Consider the following 20,565-nt stretch of genomic DNA (forward strand, 5'->3'; position numbering starts at 1 on the left):
CGATGATTCCTCCTGGACTTTGAGCAGAGATTTTAATCCCGAGGAGGGACAGGTTGCTGAGGCTCGTGTCTCACGAAGTTCAGGCGGTCGGTGCCTCGCCCCAGGCAGGGCCGCAGCTCCCCGTCCGGCCAGCCGGGATGGCGGCGCGTCTGTCCGTCCTGCCTTCCCTCCGGTGCCTGTTCGATGAGCCCGTGCAGATCCGTGTGGCCGGACTGCAGCCGCAGCAGGCGGTCACCCTCCGGGCCAGCCTGCTGGACGAGAGCGGGGAGCTTTTCCAATCCCACGCTCTCTACAGGGCTGGGAGCAGCGGGGAGCTGGACCTCAGCCGCTCCCCAGCGCTGGGGGGCAGCTATTTGGGAGTGGAGCCCATGGGGCTGCTCTGGGCTCTGCAGTCCAAAACGCCCTATAAGCGGCTGGCAAAGAGGAACGTCCTGACCCCTTTCTGTGTGGACTTGGAAGTGTATGAGGGCCACGGGGAGGACACGAGCCGCTTGCTGGGAAAATGCACCAATGAACGATGGTTTTTAGGAGAGGGAGTGAAGAGGATTCCGGTCAGAGAAGGTCGTCTCAGAGCAACCCTCTTCCTCCCTCCTGGTGAGTTTAATTCCATTCTGTTTTTGTAGGTGTGTCTGACACCAAGTATTCTGCCCCGTGGTCCCTGAATGCACTCAGCAACCCAGAGCAAAGCCTCAGCTAACACTTCCCTCAGCCTGTGCCTGGAGCAGGCACCTGGATCATCACAGCCGAGCAAACAGGAGCGGGTGTTGCCCAGGCGGGGCAGGGGTATGGTGGTGCAGAGGGGACAGCAGTGGTAAAACAAGGTGTCCCCTGGTTGCTCTAGTTGAGTGTCTTGACCTCTCTTGCAGTGAGAGCTTTGTCAAACGGTGTGTTTATTTCTTAGCTTTTGTGTTTAGCTGCCAGGACAAAGAGGCCCCGGTCCTTGGCAGAGCTGTGATGCGTGACAGCTCTGGCTGTGGGGTGAAGAATGGCAAGGCATGGTAGGAGCACTGGACTCAGGCTGCAGCCAGCCTAGGCTGAAGAACCATGCCCTCAGCAGCTCCTACAGGTCTTCCTGCAGGTTCTGGACCTGTCTCTCTTTAGCTAAGGAAAAGCCAAAGAAAGAAGTCTCTTCCTGACTGGGCAGCTGGACTGCATGGGTTACTTAGGGAGATGGGAGACAAATGGGAAAAGCAAGGTCTTTAATTAAACAGATGCCGTATTTTACAACTCTGTACACAGACAGTGCTGAGAATGGATCCTGTGCAAAGCTGCTTTAAGCCTGAAGTGTTTCTGCTCCTTGAATGGCACTTAAACATGGCGCTCTTGCTCTGTAGTTAATAAACAGTCCCTTGCAGCTGCAGCAACACCACATCTTGTAAGGGAAATCTGGCTGTGAGAATGGGCAGACAGCATCAGGAAAGGAAGGTCCCATTGCTGCAGGAGAGCTGAGGAGCTCAGGGGAAATTACTCAGGTCTTACTGAAGCCTGAATTGGCACAGGTCAGTTCTGGCATTTGTGAATATTTCATAACCTGAGTATTTCATAACTCAAGTATTCCCTTCATGGCATGCCTGCTAGCATAGTGCCTAAGGAAGAGCCACTCCTGCAGTAATACTGTTTCTTCATTGATCCTCAATGGCCTGAGGACTTGTAGGCCAATGCCAGCTGAAATTCAGGATGAGAGAAGGATGTCCAACATGTGAACTTCCTATAATGAGTTCCTAAGAGAGAAAGAAATGTGCAAATTCATGTCCTTACAGTCATTTTGTGTGTTCCTGAGAATGACACCAACCGTGGAAAGCTTCAGAGGATGATTTTCTTCTTATGTCTACTGTCCTGATGTGTGCTGAGGAGGCACCACAAAAGGACACCCAGAGGAACTTTTCTTTTGGTTATGCATACCCCCTCCTTTCATTGCAGGACCTGGCCCATTCCCTGGACTTATTGATTTGTATGGATCTGGAGGAGGTCTTATTGAATACAGAGCAAGTCTCCTGGCTAGCAGAGGCTTTGTGACTCTGGCCCTTGCTTACATGTCCTTTGAAGACATCCCTGCTATGCCAAAGACCCTTGAACTGAGCTATTTTGAGGAGGCTGTGAACTTTTTGTGTAAACAGCAGCAGGTAAGAGACAAATTATGGTGACCTTCCTGAAAGTATTTTCCAGTTTGCTAATTGGTTCCTAAACTGGAAGTATTAAATTGCTTAAGCAGGAAACATTAATTTTGTACTAGTTTTGCATATCTTAAGATTTTAGAAGGGAAAAAGAATCCATTGGCTTTTTTACTGTTTCTGAGATATTACAGGCTTTTGATCCTGAGTTTTGCAGGACAGCAATAAAACACTCTAACAACAGAATCCTTCACAGTTGTAGCACTGGAGGTGTGACATATCTTAAGAGGCTGAGGCTGTATTTGAACAAGTGTGTGGGACAAGAAAGACATTTTATGGCAATGTATCATCATACTTAGCCTGAAAGTGACCAAGAGAAATCAAGTAGCATTTAATTTTTTAATGCAATGCTACTTAATGTGTATTTGTTTTGCAAAATTATTTACTTTCTATTACATGGACACCAGCATTGTAGGCAGTGTGAGAGCAGAATTCAGCCTTGCTTCTTTGTCTTGTTCCTCAGAGAGTTCTGAAACATCTAGAATTCAGTGTGAAGGGCCTTCACTAGAAATAAGTTGATTAAAACAGCTTTTGGGCTCACTTAGCGTCAGGTGTAATGAACATTGTCTTCCAAGACAACACAGAAAATAACAGGTCAGCTGTAGGAGAGAAGAAACTGCAATGAAGAAATTCAATGCAAGAAAATCCAGGAAAAAGTGTCTTGGAGAGAGGAGCAGTAAAAGACACTGTACTGAGAGCAGGCTGAGCTGAGATGTGGAGGGAGCAGGGACACTTTGTCTGTGCAGGTCACCAGGAGGCAAGTGTGTTACAGGAGGAGGAATGTTGAGGAGCTGTAGAATTCAAAGTCGCTCTTTTAGAGGCTCAGCAGGGGGATAGATGAAGGAGTAATATAACCTGAACAGAGAGAGGGAAGGGGCAAAATGTGAGTGGTCATAGTTGGATGAGTGAGAAAAACTGGAGAGGTTATGTCAGCTCAGGAAATAAAGAGTACTTAATATTACTGTTTTCATAATTCTCTTTCAGGTGAAAGATACTGGCATTGGCGTTTTGGGCTTGTCTAAAGGAGGTGATCTAGCCCTTTCCATGGCCACATTTCTACCTGGCATCAAGGCAGCTGTCAGCATATCTGGAAGTAGTTTTAATTCCTTCATTCCCCTGGAGGGGGATGGCTTCACTATTCCTGTCCACCCATATGACTTGGGGAGGGTGAAGATCAGTGATGGAATAGTAGATTTTTCAGATGTCTTAGATGATCACATGGACCCAGCAACTTGGGATTGTCGCATTCCTGTGGAGAGGTCCTTAGCCAAGTTCCTCTTCCTGTGTGGACTGGATGACATGAACTGGAAAAGTGACCTCTATTGCCAGGATGCCGTTCAGCGCCTTCAGCAGCACGGCCGGGAAGTGGAGTTTTACTCCTATGCTGGAGCAGGGCACCTCCTGGAGCCACCATACTTGCCTCTGTGCAAAGTTTCAATCCACAGAGTGCTTGGGATGTTGGTGCATTGGGGAGGGCAGTGGAGAGAGCATGCTAAAGCCCAAGAAGATGCATGGCGCAGGATACAGGCCTTTTTCTGGCAACATTTGATGGACTCAGACATCCCTAAAAGCAAGCTGTAGTGGAAACTGTCATAGATTCTGGCCAGGGATGGTATTTCAGCACTCACTGGATCTTGGAAATTCACCAGAAGTTTCCTGGACTCCCTTCCTCTAAACCCCACTGTTGCATAGTTGTTTATTTTCATTCCCCAAATAATTTCCCATTTTTTAGTTGAATTTCAGTTGACTTCTGACCCCAGCTTCACAGTAGATTGGCACCATCTGTGCTGTAGTCTAAAAACAACCCAGCATCCCATCATCTAAATCACATTTGTGCTGAGCTATCTTTGCCCTCAATCTGCCACCATGTCCTTTCATAAGAGGAAATACTCTCACAGGAGGAGCTATCCATTGAATGATTTAGTCTTGCACCTTTAACTAACATAGATAAAACAGCAATTTTGTTGGACAACACTGTAGTGCACTCATCCTTCCTCCTGGTATATTGTTTTCTCCTATTTCATAGTAAAAAGGTTGCAGTAGTTCTGATCTCAGCTGGGGGAAGAGGCACTCTTCTGGCTTAATCTGAAGTGCAGTGATAACATTATTTTTTCTGGTACTTCAAAACCCAGAAGTGAATCTTACCCAGGTTACCCTGGGTATATCTCCTGCTGACTCCATGTAAGTTCCATATTAGGGTAAAGTTTTTGCTGCACCACTCAGTGACTGCAATGTGCAGTATATCTGTGTGTGCACAGTTTGCTTGAGATTATCTGAACAAAGCCTTCAACCATCTGTGCACCTGCCAATACATTAAGGAACAATTCTGGTGTGGCCACAAGCTGTTCCTTCACTCAGTTGAGGAGGTCATGAGCAGAAGTCCTCACCTCCTGTTGGGAAGACAAGTGGTGGAGTCTGTGGTTTTGCACAGTGTCCAACGTGGGGGTGATACAGATGTGCCAAGTACTTGCTCTCATATGGTGAAAGTTAGTTTGTCTCCATTTTGGGGGGAGGACAGTAAAGCCACTGCTGCTGAGTTCCCAGGAGCCCAGTGAGGTGGGCTGCCTCAGTTGTCCTGCACTTTAGCAGACAGCTGTGGGCTCAGTGATAGCTGAGAAATGCCACTCTTCAAGAGAGGACTGACCTCACCTTCTGGGAAGAATGGGCGTTTTCTTACCCTTTACCAGTGTCCAAACCTGCCAAGGGGGGGCTGTAATCTGCCTTGTGCATTTGTGGGATAGTGGCTAACAGCAGCTACATATCAAATGGCACCAGTGTGGAGCAGATTCTCCCTCCTGGAGCAGTCAAGACTCACACCCTGGCAGCAGAAGCAAGCAGGAGCTGGAAGTCTCTGCATGGCACTGAGGTAGAGAAATCTTGCCTTTGACAGTGTAGTCCCTGGTTTCCAGTTCCTGCTGAGACAAAAGCCCTGTAGGAGCCTGGATCCTGCTGAGGGAGGAATCATGCCCTTAGTTTTCTTGCTTCAGGGAGGCAATGGTCACTCAAAATGAGCACACTTGGGCCTCAGAGGGGTGGGGACTCTCTCGTACAATATATTCAGCACAGACTGTCCCTTCAGGTACTTCTGGTTTTCCTGAGCCCCCTGTTCCTCAGACTGGTAGATGGATACCACCTACCTGAAGGTGTGAGTAGTTTGGGGACATCTCTCTCCTGCTCAGCCATACTGGTCATCCATCAAGTTTTATGCTGTTGCCTCTTACTTGATTTCTGTTTGTCCCTTGTGTGCCTGTGTCCTGCATGGACTGTGGTTGTTACAGGTGTTTAGTGACTGAGTGGGGCCTGGCAGCAGAGTAACATATAACAGCAAGGAAAGTCAAACACATTTAAGCAGTTCCATCTGAGTAAGGCACATTTTCTTTTCCCTAATTTTTCTGTTTTATTGAAGCATTCAGAAAACCCTGGGCTGCTGATCCACATTTTCCTCAGACTCAGCGCTTTAGGCTGCAAATTTCTCTGTGATATGAGTAATTCAGTTCTCTTATTTTTACTGAATACAGTGGGGTTTATACAAAGCAGTGTGTTGGTTTCTAGCCTGTGGGATAACTCACATTTATTTTAATCCCTTCTGAGGGGAAACGAAGCTTTCCCAGCCTTCAATGAGCAGTTTACACATCTATACTTTGATTTACAAAATTGTGACCTTCCGAGAAAATACATTATCTATAGGAAACTACAATTACAAATAAAAATGCTTTCCATCAGTAAATGAACAGTGTGGTCAGTGATGCTTTCATCCAGTTTTTATGTTGTTACATTTGGCAGTTAGGTTCATGGAAAACAGTGTTCAAAATAGAGGTGAAGGGAGCTGACTGGTGACTCCATTGATGACAACAGCACATAGGACCTCTTTCTTTTGTTGCTCTGGAATGACAGCTTTGCTACCCAGTTAAAAGCCCTTTATCGCTTGGATGGCATCTGACAAGAAAGACCGAAGAAGCAGATGTAGCTGAGCAGCTCTGTGCCATGTACAGGAAAATATTCAAGGTGACTCAGTTGCACTGAGAATACTTTTAAAACTAAACTCAAAATTGAAACTTATCTTCAGGAAATAGAAACTGGAAACTGATGTCAGACTAATACAAAATAACTGGAAATGGCTTAAATCAGTAACACACTTCTGCCTGTTCTTAAGAATGTTCTTCAGCACTTTGCTGAAGATTTTGACTACTTAATGTTTCTTCTGCTGAAGAGATGGTTTACACTGGTAGGGCTAAGATCACAGGTTTTTTTCAAGACAATGTTCTACTAATTGCAGGCTGTTGAGTCCGAGTGCTTCATATAGTCTCTCCAGACCTGCTGAATACAGACAACAATATTCAAGAACAATGTGAAAGTTATTATTTAATTAAAGATAATAGACCCTTAGCTGCAAGAGATCCTCTGCCAAGCACAACTGATAAATCTAATAGAAGCTGGATGGGAAACTCTGTTCTTGTAATCTGCTTAATTGAAAAGTGCTTCTGATAAAATAGAGTATCAAAGGACTAGCTTGAACTGAAGGATCTTGTCTTTATTCTTAGTCACCCACTGTTTAGCTCTGCACTTCATTTCTATTTTGAGAATAAGAAAAGCTTGTGACAAGCCTCTTAAGAACTGAGAATATCCCCACATGTAAGCTGCTCTGAACAAGTTTACTATAACAGAACAGTATGTCTTGCAACGCTTTTTTAGGGTAGGATGATTTCCCTAGCTGTCATGGAATCAGGTAACAATGGAGAGTGCTGATTTGCCCAATACATTCTTAGGATTTTCCATCTTTGCATTGAAGATTGACCCTGAAGCACTTTGATACACATACAGTATAATTTGAAGGAAACTGCAGAATGAAAGTAGACAAAAGGCCTTTATTAGCAAAAAGTGAACCACAGGTGCAGAGGAGGTGAAACATCTTTGAGAAAGTGGCTGTCTCTGCAGAAGTAGTGGGTATTTGAGGCTTCAATGGAATTTTAATAAGGATTATGCTGAGCAAAGGGATTTCAATGCAATGTGCTTCTCTAAGCCTTGAGCTTCTTCAGGTGAAGCAGTGTCTCTGGGTGGCTTCTGCAAGTGAGGTTGTTCCATGGCCACAGAACAGGAATGAAGTGAAAGATGAGAATATATGTTGTGTAGTGTAATTTAGGAGTCACTTTTCTCCATTTCTGGTTTATATTCCCTGTGTGTATTTGGAAGTCTAAAGATTTAGGTTTTTTAAAATTCAAAGCTTAGTTCTGTAATACATTACTAGATAATTTGTTATCAAGCTGAGGGATAAGACCAGTGTTTAATGACAAAATACAAATAGTAAAATTTTTTCTATATTTTGCTAAAAATTATAATTCTACCATTTCATTAAAAAACTCTACTATTCTTCACTTTTTAGTGCTATGTACATATTATTCAGAAATGGAATCTGATCCAAATGTAGTATTAAGTACAGAGAAAGTGATGCTTTGTTTAAGTTTGGGAGAAGAAAGATTAATATTTCCTATGAACTAGTGCTCCTTGCAGCATTTACTGTGAAATATCCCTGCTATTTTTCATTGTTGAGGGCAAAAATTAGAAATTCTGAGTCTTAAAAAATTGTCTGTGCAAAATTTGGGTAAAACCTAAAAATGTCTGTACCTGACTCTGGATAATACTTAGAGAAAAATTAGTAAATGAGATACATTCTATTTATTTAGGATTATGTCTTTTCAATTACCTAAGCTGCTGAACTTCAATATTTTGTGTTTAGACTGGGAATTTATGTTTACATTAAAATCACTTCAGTAAAAGGTGTGGTTTTACATTTTTTTAACTCTTAAAAGAGTATTTAAATACTCTTGCTGCACAGAGGGACAGTCATGCTTTTTTTCTGGTTAGTGATCTAAGAGGTAATCCTGTGGAAAACAAAACAGAACAAAAAGAAGATTAAAATGTTCTGCAGGATCAAAGAAGGAAACAGCAGGAACATGTATGGGGTTATCAGGAGAAGCAGGGGTGAGCCATACTGTGCCAAGATCAGTAAGAAACTAGCACAGTTATTAGTTATGTCTGTAGCAACTAGTCCAGCTGATTGCAAATCATGAATCCGTTTCTGTATCCAGTGAAGTGAGTGCCTGTTGGCTCATTGTGTGCTGCCCCTGTTTGCAGTGGATCTGGTCCTGAAGGAGCGAGGTATTTGACAGTAGAGAGAAAATGGTGAAATATGGATGTCAGATAAGAGATAAGCTGGATAGATAGTTCAAAGGAAATGTCCTGGATGGGAACAGAACATGTGTATATCTCTGCTTTCATCTAGAAGAAGAAGTTCTAATGCCCTGCTATCATTTTAATATGCTATGAATTCAGCAAGGTAGTTTTGAATCAAGAGTCCTGTGCTATCTACACAAGTCTGTCCCTGGACAGTGTCACTCTGACATCCTCAAACATCCAGCACTAACTCAAACCAGATTATTTTTGGCTGCACAGTGCTCTGACTCCAGCCATTCTCCCCTCTCTGGGTTATTTCAGATCAGAGATATGTCGTCTTGAAACAGGAAAACTACTGTGATACCTAATGACATCACTGCTGTTGTAGTGGAAGAAAAGGAGCTCAGTGGTCTGTACTTTTTGGTGGAAATATCATCAAATCACTAAACAGCTCAGCACTTATACTGCTTCCATGGCAGTCTGTATACCACTCCCTGTAAAGCTGAGACCTCCTAGGCTCCATTTAGATCAGCACTGTGCTGGGGCAATTCTGCTTTTCAAGCCTTCTAGGGAATCTTGTTCTTTCTATGGCTGCCTTCCCTCACCTGAGGAAATAATGTCTGCTTCCTTTTTTTCCCTCTATCTTTAACAGTTTCGCTTCTGTCCCACTGACCATGAACCAGGCCATTCCACTTCCAGAGCACCCAAAATCAAAACTGTAACCTAACTAGACAAATCAAAAATTAACCAAAATAGAGGTATAAATTGTACATAAATTATGCATACAAAGAAAAGAAAGATAGTGTGCATTCAGGGAATATAAATTGTTAAATTTCTCCCCCTCATCAAGGGAAGTATGTGAGTGTGTGGGCATATATAAATGTTGGTTGAAAGGAAGTGAGGAATGGGGAGAGAAAAGCAAAGGAAAACCAAAAGATGGGTCACTTTCAAGTAGAGATATTATATGATTTAAAAATTCTGGTCTGTAATAACTTGGGATTTTTCTTTTTTTTCTTTTTTTCTTGTTTTCCTTTTTTTTCCATAGAATGTAGGTTCTCCAGCAGAAATCTCCTTCTGGCAGAAGACAGACATGTACAAGTGAAAGTACCATGGCTCACGTCCACAAACCAGATGTTTTCACTGTGCAGTGCCAGAGGTGAGTGTACCGTGAACCCTGCCTGCTCCAGGATTCCAGGGCTCTGCACAGTGCCCATTACTCAGCCACAGGGTTAATCCTAACACAGGACACAGGATCTACTTACAAACAAGTCACTGAAACCTGTGTTTTGTTTGTTTTCTCAACTAAGGGATTTTGCAATCAGTCGTTATTAGTACACTTACTGTCATTGAGAACGAATGCTGTTATGGAGAGGTAATAAATGCTTTCCATTGCTGTAGCTCTAGTGACAAGTTACAGAAGTTTTCTCAAGCTCCCTCACTTTGAGGTCAATGTAGAAACCGAGGAACAAATTTTATTTATTTTATCTCTTGTTGATTCCATTCAGATTTTCCAGTCACTCATCAGACTTGCAAATAATGTAGTTTTTTGTTCTGTAAAGGCTAGAGAGTTCTGAGGTAAGAAATAGGTTTTCTCCCACTGGGGAGAAGATTAGCATTTAGTTGAGTAACTCTGTTTTATCCTTCTAAGGACTAGTGTTAAAAGTCTCCTTGAAATAACCATTCACCTAAGAGCTGGGGTTCTCCATGGGATTTAGAATGCTGCAGCTCATGCCTTGGCGTTGCCTGAGAAGATTCTCCCATTTCCCAGATTTGTGTTCTGGTCAGCAGGTTGTTGTTTATTAGTACATTAGTGCTTATGGTGGGTTCAGGGAAAAGGCTTAAATTTTATTCCTCATTAGACCAATAGGTTTTGAAATCTTGTTGTTTTTGTCATGAGATGAGAGCTTTATTTTACCAAGAGTTACCTTTTACATAATATAAAGCAAAGTTAGTAATTTGGTAATTAATTTCCTTAGGATATATGGCTTAATCTGTGCCTTGTCTGTGTCTCCCTTGATTCATCTGGAGCACTGTGCCCAAAAGAGGAGGGAGGAAGAGCAGATATCAACATAACCTTTCTCTCTTTTTTTTCCAGTTGTCTCTGGCTACTAAGGTGTGCTTTGTATAGCCTAAAAAATACTGTCCATTAGCAGAAGAACTGCTTGGAAAAAGCCAAACCCATTCATCTCCTTACATGGCCTGAGAAAATACTGGTGCCTAATAGTTACCACCCATGAGAGTTCAGTCATACTCAGGCCAGAGCTGTCTTCTCTCTGCTTCATTTACTGCTTGTTCCATTTGCTTTCTGGTATTTTTATAATTTCTGTCTGCCTTATTAGCCTTATACAGACACCTCACAGAGGATCATGATGGGCTGAGGCAGGTAATACCACTCTGCCTTTCAAAATCACACATTTAAGAAAGATAGCTTTGACTTTTTAAGTAATTTTCTCCCGGTACTTGGCATGTGCAGGTTCTCCCTTCAGCTGGGTTGAGAGGAGAGTAGAAGTTTTTAAGGCTGTTACCCTTCTTCAGTCCTCTCAGTTCTCCACATAAGGCTATTTGGCTTTCCAGTGCTTTCGCTTTGCTTTTCGTCTCCCTGCAGAGGAACATAATTTTGCATTATCAATGAACATCAGTCCAGATCTCAAAGGAATGCAATTTCCTGTGCTCTGGGGGAATCCAGAGGTTAGTCTCATAAATCCTGTGTATACTCTGCAGCTCCTAGCCAGGTTTGACAACAGGGTCCTTTCATGTAGCACTCACATAGTAAAACACATTGCTTTTGTGGCCTCTGAGCAGGCTGTTCAGGGTATCAGTGTGCATATGGTTGTTAGTTGAGCAGTGCCTGTGCCTGTCTCAGCTGCTTTCCTGCTACTCTGTCTGTGGAACAGTGCAGAATTCTCCTCATGAGGTGGTGTTCCTGGGACAGAGCCTCCTGCTACACCCAAAAAACAGAGTGATTTTTCTGAGGGTCACCACATGTACAGATCCCAGAGTCCAGGAGATTCTCGACAGAATGTTACTTGGTGTGTGAAATACAGCTCTTCTGGGAGCAGAGGAGTGTTTGTGGATGGTAAGGATGATTTCTCTGCTGCGGTCCCCAATTCTCCAGTACGAGATTCCACGTGGAGACAGTCAGGAACACTTTTATCTTTGCAAGATTTCTCTTGAAGGGTTTTAGGTTTTCATTGAAGAGGTGTGAAAACTGAAAGCAGATTTAAGGATGTTTTCAATATGGTGGTAGCAGCACCCTCAGCTCTGTCTTCTGCCAGTACCATAGAAACAGCAGGCACATCAGGTACCTACTTTCAGGCAATAGCCACAGACCAAACCAAAATTCTCTTCTGCAGTTGCCCCCACACTACCAGAGGTCTGAGCTTCTGCAGTTTATCACTTCCTGATCCTTTGTTTTGTTCTCCACCTATTTTAGTTTGTTTTCCTCCATTAGGTTTCCTGAATTCTGCTTTTCTTTCTTTCCTCTTGTCTCTCTTTAGAAGAATTCCAGCCTTATGTTGAGTTCTTATTCTCAACAAACTTTGCAAAATGAATTCTGTATCTCTTGTAATACAGGGGATCAGATTGTTGTGATGAGGTTTGTTGAAAGGAAATTTATTAATGATCAGGTTTTTGTCTGATTAGTAACCTTTTGAACTACAACATACTTAGCACTGATATGGACTTTGCTCCTCTGTTAATCCACTGACTATTTGAACTGCTGCTGCAACCTGAATCCATTCTGGGAGTAGGATGAGAAAAGGAAGAGCCTGATATATTACTGCAAGAGAGAGGAGATTATATATTAGAAGGATTTAAAGATTGTATTTGCTTCAGGGCAGAAGGGCTTGCTCAATGCTTCTGGTAGCTCTTAAGACCTCATTGTGAAATGAGGAAGAAATGGCAGACCCAGCACAAACTCTTATTGCAGAGGTGGATTCTATCTAAAAATAAAATAAAGTATCTTGTTTGTCTGGAATTGGGCTTTAAGAATATGGAGATGCAAATGCTGATATGACAAGGATTTCCATAGGGAAATATTACCTCTTTCATTAATACGTGGCTGTACATTTCTGTATATGGATTAAGTTTGCAAGAGAAAAAGGATATATCCTTGCCAGGTATGGATTTCCAATGTATCCTTGACTTACTTCCATAGTACTAAAAACATCAGCAATCCCTGAACATGGCCTGGATTTGTAAAGGTTTTCTGACAGTGGAATACTTTCTGCTGTCTTAAGCTGGTCTTCTATCCCTGTCAGAGGAAAAGAATGGTCTCTTCAGCAATATCTGTCTGCTCTAAAGACTTCTTGTTTTAGCTCACTAGGTGGAGTCCTGAACACTGTCACTAGGACTTTTGACCATGAGATTATATGAGAAAATATGGTACATATCCTGAAGGACCTCAGATTATTATCAGTGGGATTTTACACATCTATGAGTAATAGATTGATGCCAAAGTGATCAACATGTTACAAAAATGGATGCTAGGTGAGTATAGAGGTTCATTTTTCCTCTTTCCATATTCTAGAATCATAGTTTACTGTATGGGTAAACATAACCTGCAGTGGCTATTTGGGAGCTCTTGTTCTGCTATGCCATATCCTGAAGAACATACAGTATGTCCTGGAAACTCTGATCAGAAACTGAGTGCAGGATGGTTTGGTTTCCTTTGGCAAGCAAGGATTTGAAAGGAAATATGATTTGGGTGTGCAATGGTGGTTGAGGCTTTGGTAGAGAGGAAGGATTGATGCTTTGTCTCCAGGTAGAGGTGTTGAGGGAACCTTTTAGCTGTACATGCTGTCTGGGGGCTCTCCCAAACAATCTATCTGAGCTCAGAGCAGCTGCCTTGCTGGCTCAGAGCCCTCAAACCTGCTTGTTCCTGGTATGAGCCTGCTCCTGCCTTGCCATGCATTTCGTATTGCCAGCAGCTCAATACTTGATTCTGTGTCTTCAGCTGAAAAGTGCTGCGGGAGTACACACTGATGGAGGCACATGTGGTTGGGGTATAAGGAAAGAACGAGGCCTCACTAGGAGAGGGGATCCCAGCTTGCTTTTCAATGTGATTGCAGTCACACTAACCTTTTTACAGGTATTTCAAAACGCTGGGTAAGCAGTCATTGCACAGCTGAAGCCTGTATTGCTCAGGGAACAGCATATCCATTTGACATACAGCTATTTTATTTAATGTGAGCAGATGGAACAACCCTATTTAGATTCAGAATACAGTGACAACATTTTCAAGCAAGAAAAATGTTACCATAAATATACAAACTTTACACTTGAGATGATGGAGAGTTTTATCCTCAATATACCAAACTATGTAATAATTTATAATAATGCTTCCCAGCTGTAAAGAAAATGTCTTTTTAATTTTTTTTCAGTGTATACTGCAATTTTCTACTGCTGGCTAAATGTGTGTTTTGCTTTCCAGCACATATGATTCTCTTGGCAGCAGGGGGATATTCTTTAGCTTTTATTACAAACCCCTAGTCCTTTAAACTGTAGGCTTCATCCCCTCTGCAGGATTGCCTCTACTCTGGCCTGTCCATGGACAGCAATTCCTTTAGCAACCATGTTGACACTGAAGGGTGCAGTCCATGGAAGACAGATAACAAAACTAAGCAGAGACAATGTGGGTCTGAATAGAAAAGAAGGCTTGGCTGCTCAAAGCATCATTACTGCACCTCTGTACCAGGGAGATCATGTACTCTATCCTCCCAGTCTAGGGGAAAAAGTGTCACCTGTGGCTAAGTAAAATTTGCAAGTCACAAGATGGCAGCATCATCTCACCAGTGAGGGTGACAAAATTTGAAGGGTCAGGTCAGTAATCTTCCTCAGCTCAAATTCCTGTTTTGAACAGTCAGAAAGTCCTGTATCTAATTAGCTGGTGCTTCCTAGGCTCTAACTGCTATGTATAGAGGTGAAACTATTATATATGTGGGTGAAAATCCTTTTAGATCACCTTTCAAATTAGCCTATTTCATTTACATTCAGATGCACTGTGATAGTATTGACATAAATTGCTCACCAGGAGTTCAGTATGGAATAGAAAAAATGACACCAGCATGTTATGTAACTCATCAGCAAAAAAGACATTGATGGCACACTGACTTTGCAAAGCCTATGCAACAATACTGTTGTATTTTCACTTCCTCTCTGCCCTTGAGAGCAAGGTGCTCTGAACACTGCCTGAAAATACACATTTCTTAATGAGCATTAGTACTACTGAGTGAATATATTCCCTGTGAAGAGCTAACTAGTATATTTTTCTCCTTCTGTTTAAGGGGTATTCTGTATTCAGTTTTCATCTACCTATTTGCCTGCCCGTGTGTGTGTCTGTCTTTCAAAGAGATCTGCCCATTCTTACCATTTGTTGTGAGTTGAACCTTTCCAATGTGCAGCACCTCATTTGGAAAAAAGGACTGTGCTAGGGAGAGAGGATTCATCACATCAGCCATCATATTATATAATGCAGAGTGATAACAAACCTACTGAGAAGATTCCTAGCAGCAATATTCCCACTTGCAACTTTAAATATTTCATGCAGAAATATCTGTAAAAATAAGTGGGGGTAACTGTATCCATTTGGAAGAAAAACAAGCCATGAGAGCAAGGCAAATATATTTCCATTTTCAAAATTAATTGCAAGTTTTTGTGATACTACTGCAGAATAAAACTATAGATATTTAAGTGCAACTTCCAGGTGCACTTTTTTGAGAATGTTGAATCATAGCTCTACAAATTGCTTGCAAGTGAATATGATGTTTTGACATATGTGCAAACTGTTCTTATGGGTATTTGCTTGCTGAATTTAGAGGTAGGTTTTACTGGACAATTTTGCAAGCTTGAGTCTTCTGAACATATGCTGAAATCCAAACTGATCATTGGCTTTGGCTTTGTTTACCTGCCCAGATGAAGATTCTAACCTAGTTTGCTCTCAGTAGTTAATATAGTTTCAAGCATGCCTAAGACAAATTCAATAAAGCCAAAGATAAATGAGAGAATGGTACACTGCCCTTTCCATGAGTGTGTTGTTTCCATCCTGAGCGATTGGCCACATGGTGTCACTGTGTTTTAAGGCACCAAACCCTCTAGCAATAAAGCCTAGCAATTCCAAGTTTTCAAACTATCCCAACCACGTCGTATTATCTAAGGCGACGCTTCAACAAAAGTGACAAGATCCCAAAAGCTTCATATAGCAGAGTTTTAGGAAGATATTTTACACAAAACATCTGCTTCTCAGCTTCCTTTACCTTCCCTGGAATAAGTCAGAACATTTTTAGCCCAGAGACACTTTTCTCCAAATGTCTGCATTTTGGAACATGCTTATATAGAAAGCTTTATCTTAAATTGTTACAAGTTGGAAACTTAAAAATTCATCTGTGCTGAACTTGTCCTAAACTTCATAATTCTTTTCTCCTCCTGTCTTTGTGTGTCTGAATTTGCAACAGCCTTTGGCTCTGCTGAATAGAGCAAACTTGGCCTTATGGTGCTCAGACGAATATAAACTGCATCTCCTGGGACCCACAAAATGCTGTTTAATCCCTGCTAGCTCTGAAGAGTGCATTGCACAACACACCTGCTCAAGAGAGCTGTGCCAAAAACGGATGTATTGCGTATTTGAGGGGTTTCATAATGTACAGCTATAGCAACAGTGAGAGCAACAGTTGTGTACAGATACAGTACAAGCCTTAGCCAAGGAGATGATATCTGGCTCAGGGTGTGTCAAAAGGCTGCAAAATCTCATGCAGTGCTAAGTATTGGGGTGCACTGTTTCTTCTGTGAGTGGCAAGTGAGCCTGGGGTAGCAGGCCCTGTGCTAACACCTTGGTAGACCACGTAGGTTGGATGATTGTTTTATAGGAAGCATACATGCGGCTTAACACCCACGGAGGGTGCATGGTGCTTTGTTTTGCTGGTTAGCACATTAGGTAGCTGCAATGCTTTCCCTAAGCCAGCCGCTCTACTTTGTATGGAGCTCACTCTCTGCAGAGCTGCTGAGCGTGACAGCTCTGGTTTAAGATGTGTATTTCTTAGTGATAGTTTCACTATCAATTCTGTTTGGACCAGGAATTCACTTGTAATATGTCTGTTTTGAGGGCCATATCTTCAATTTACGTGCACAGTCAAGTCAGAATTATTAGGTCTACAAAGCATGGTGATCTGAAAATTCAGGTGCCTCAGAATTTCAGTGCAATGGTATGAATTGAGGAATTAGCTGTGTTAGCTGGCCTTGAATGTGACCTGAGATTAAATGCTAAATAAAACCTGGACTATCAGATCTCACAAGCTACAGTGGAGCTGAGATGTCCTGTTCCTTGTGGAGGCAGCAACAGTGCAATGGGAGGGTTTGGGAGACTATTTGTGAGTCCATTGTGTGTACATTTGTGAATAGCAGATTATTTTGTGCTTCCTCTTGCTACTTGTAATGCAAATCCAGCTTAGAAGTGTGTTCCACTGATGGTGATTTAGAAAAACTTACTCAGATATGATTTTGGCGTATGATTTCTTCTATTGCCCCCTCACCCTTACTTCTGTGATTATCTTAACAGGAAGAATTTTCCATTGGCCTCTGTGCTGGTGTGGCCTTCAGTATGGGAGCTTCTGAAGAGGATAAAACATGGTATGATTCATCCTGGAGGAAGAGCCTAAAGCAGAAGGTATAAACAGTAATGCAAAAGAGCAGATGGGGTCTCCTGTAGGGGAAGGTGGTAGGTCAAGCTTGGGAGTAAGTTGGGCATATTGCCAAAACAATTTGTCCTTGTTCTGCAGATCTTGGAAATTGCTGACCTCGTTATCTAAGACACAAAGCGTCTCCTGGTAGTGTGCAGGTGAGCCCTAACATAACAATATATATAATTATCCTAATGGCACTGCTGCCATGATGGCATATAAACTATAAACAGGAAAGACTGAAACCCTCTGACACAAATGAGATGCAAATGAGGGGTTGGTGCCTCTGCTATAGGAATACCAATAAGAAATGGAAACTGGCTGAGGAAATCCTTCAAGGTTTGTCTCCAGGAACTGCCTTCAAAATGTTTGCTCAGGGAAGAAAGCTGTGAAACAGGGGAAGGATGGGTGTTTCCTTCCCTTGTGGTTTTATGAACCTCAGGCCCTGGAACCAAGGCTCCGTCTGAGGAAGCATTTATGTGCTGTCTTGTGCAAGGTATTATCTGGGAAGCTCTAATACTCCATATTTTTGGAAGAGGTGCACTGTATATCAGTGCTAAGAGCATTTCAGTGTTAGTTTCTAACACTGTTAGATTAAAAAGTGAGTCTTCATGAAATAAGGAACAGCTTGTCTCTTCATCTGAAGCTTTTTATGAAGCACAGAGACCATCACTATCTGTGGATATAGGTCAACTACAGGTTTCTAAAATATGTTTGATATAAGGAAAATATTGAATATGGAAAAAAAGAGATTTTAAAAACAAAAACCACCTGTGAATATTTAGTTGGACCTACCCAATGTATGCATTTTTCCCAGTAATTCCTGAATCAAGTTCCTTGTGTTTGATTGAGCTACACATAAAAGAGAATCATCCAGTTTTAATTTAAATTTAGTTATCACATGGGGGGGAAATGTGATGTGGAGGCTGAGAAAAGTCAGGGGTCACCATGTGAAAGGAAGGTGTAGGAGGGAAGATACATAGTTTAGCTTTAACACAGGTTTCAAGATCAGAAATAGAATTTATTGACGTTTGTGGCACTGTGGCACTGTGAAAAGGCAAGAGAGAAATGATTTGTTAAAAGTGATAGAAGTTCTCAGAAAAGCTGTAGACCTTGCTCCAAAAAAGATCTGTAGTCTAAATAGAATGCATGAACACCAACACATACGAAGAAATAGGAGGAACAGGAGTTTAACAATAATTAAACCTAGGAAAAAATATGAAACATTTGGTTTTCTCAGGGAGCAGAGAGGGGGAAACAGGCTGATGTTCTGTGTATATTCCTTTGTCTGTTTGGTTGTGCTCCAGTTCATTAAACACTGGTGCATCTGAGGTGGCACTTTACCTATGAATTATCCTATTAATATCAATTAGACTGTTCCTGAGAGGAATGTGTGCAAGTGTCTGAGGAGATCAAAGCTTTTGGCTTTTTAAATGCATATGTTAACTCCTAAATGGAGAGCAGAAAAGCTGGAATTGTCTAAGCACAAGACCTACTAGTGAATTACCAGTAGCTGCAGATGAGGAAGATGTCTTCTACTCTTTTTGCACATTTTTTCCAACAGCAAAGACATGGCTTTGAATTTTCAGCATTTTACTGTGGGTTCTTTTTTGACTGGCTGAATTTTGACTAGATCCCCTCAGTAATCTGGAGTGGTGAGGGGCAGGAGACAGAGTATAAGGAATGAGGGTTTTACTTCTGCTGAGCTCTACACAGCTAGCAATAAAAACTCCAAGATGCTCCATTGTTAGAATGTTTTTCATTAAACCCTGTCCTGACACGGACAGACCACATAATGGCAATGACTACACATATCAGAAGGAAGGAAGTGGAGCTCAAATGATCATGACCAGAACTAGAATTAAGATATCAAATAGATATATCTATCATGAGAGTCTGAAATGGATTTGCATGTTCAGTTTGCATGCACCTGTACAGTTCTTCTTTCAATTGATGGGGATGAAAGGGGCTGTTAATAGCTGTTAAGATCTACTCCTATTTAGGAGAGCATCAAATTGCTTTACAGTATCTTTGTTTCTTGGTTTTGCAATGCCATAGTATCTTTTGCCATAGTATCTTCTGTTTGAGTTACTAATAGAGACTTCCTAGTACATGAGTATACTGAATGAAAATTAAGGTGCCCTGCTCACTGCTTCTTGCAGACTGTCCCTGGTGCCATGTGAAACCCTTAATTAACTTTTTGACTCTCAGGTTATTCCCCCCAGAGCTGAAGAATGTTTTGCTTGGGACAAGTGAACAGCATTTAGCTGCATCTGTAATAATGGAATGCAACCATTCATTTAATTTGATTCAGAGCCCCATAAGGTTAAACAATGTGCAACAAGAAGCACCTCAAAGCATTACTTCAGAGGGTGGGACACATTTCTGATCTACACCATGACTAGTGGACCTTTTGGTGCTCCCTGGACCTTGGTTAAACTGACGCCTTCCAAAGTATAGACACTTGATGGGGAATACACTCAATTTCTCGGTATACAATGATTGTGTTCATAAATAGAATGTGTATTCTACAACAACAGAATAATTTTTTTTTTTCTTTACAATATTTGTTTGTCTTTCCTTTGGCTTGCAGCAGTTTCTGTGATCTCAGGTGAACTGACTGTTGCTACTTCCATTTCACAACAAATTTCCCACAAACTTGCCTAAGATGTACAAAGGATTTATGACAGGGTCAAAGAGCAGGGGGTACATTACCCGTTTAATCTTACTTCCTTTCTTCTCTTTTTACTGTAAGCAAGTTGTTGCACAAGGCATTCCATACTCCACATATCTGTCCATGTTGTCAGCTGTTTGTGTATGAGGCCTGAGGAGGAGGAGGAAGAAATATGCTGTGTGTTATCAGCAGTCAGGTCCTTGCCATTCCCAGATGCAGCGTACGTGAGGAAGCGGTGTCTGATGAGCAGAGCCCATCATACTTTTCTGATGCAACCCTTCCCTGTTTGAAAATGGTGATTGGGTTCTGTACTGCTGGGCTGGCTGGTTCTCCTGCTTCATGGAACCTGCTTGGAAAGCTGTCATGCTTTCATATGCCTTGCTGACCCACCTGGCCTGTTCCTCTGGCTACCCACCACTCTGTGATGACAGGACATGCTCCCACTCACCAGGGGTTACCCCCTAGGCTGGTCAGAAGGTGAATGAGATGCCCATTAGATGTTCTTAGGCTGTTGGTCAATTCCTTTGCTTCCATCTTCCTAGATCTCTTAGCTGTGAAGCTCCCAGCATGCCCAGGGGGCTGCTGAGCCTAAACAGCTGTGTAGGCAGGGTCCTGGCATGTCAGCTGAGGCATCAACCCAGAAATATTTCAAAATCTTTCTTATATATGGGAGTGAAATCTTTTTAGGGGGGTGTGCCAACATGATTTCCTCTGTGGAATGAACATTCCAGTTCCCAGCACTGTGCAGGACATTTTACCTTTTTGTGGTTCAGTTTGCTTGCTCCTACTTGGCTGACAAATGCATTCAGTATGCGTGTAACTACACAGGAGGGAAGACCAACAATTAGTGGATTTGAATCATACAAAGCAAGGGTCT

The 20,565-nt window shown here is 42.2% G+C and overlaps 1 protein-coding gene across 5 annotated transcripts in view; it reads left to right on the forward strand.

The window, feature by feature from the left end:
* The first annotated feature begins 137 nt into the window (after window positions 1-137).
* Window positions 138-20,565, forward strand: part of LOC128936996 (acyl-coenzyme A thioesterase 1-like) — a 56,670-nt gene continuing 36,242 nt past the window's right edge. For 3 of the 5 annotated variants that reach the window (XM_054276308.1, XM_054276309.1, XM_054276310.1), the window contains exons 1-3: window positions 3,764-5,037; window positions 9,388-9,498; window positions 12,667-12,830. Coding sequence is in view for 1 of the 5 variants with exons in the window: in XM_054276312.1 (XP_054132287.1) it covers window positions 138-594; window positions 1,921-2,123; window positions 3,156-3,752 (1,257 nt within the window). In the remaining 4 variants the exon portion in view is untranslated. Of the gene's footprint in view, window positions 595-1,920; window positions 2,124-3,155; window positions 7,352-9,387; window positions 9,499-12,666; window positions 12,831-20,565 lie in introns of those variants that run through there. The other 2 variants (XR_008483015.1, XM_054276312.1) reach the window with 2 other exon arrangements.

The sequence above is a fragment of the Melozone crissalis genome, unplaced genomic scaffold, assembly GCF_028551555.1.
Source record: "Melozone crissalis strain CALT ecotype California unplaced genomic scaffold, PUWL_Pcris_2 ptg000018l_1, whole genome shotgun sequence".
Taxonomy (NCBI): Eukaryota; Metazoa; Chordata; class Aves; order Passeriformes; family Passerellidae; genus Melozone; species Melozone crissalis.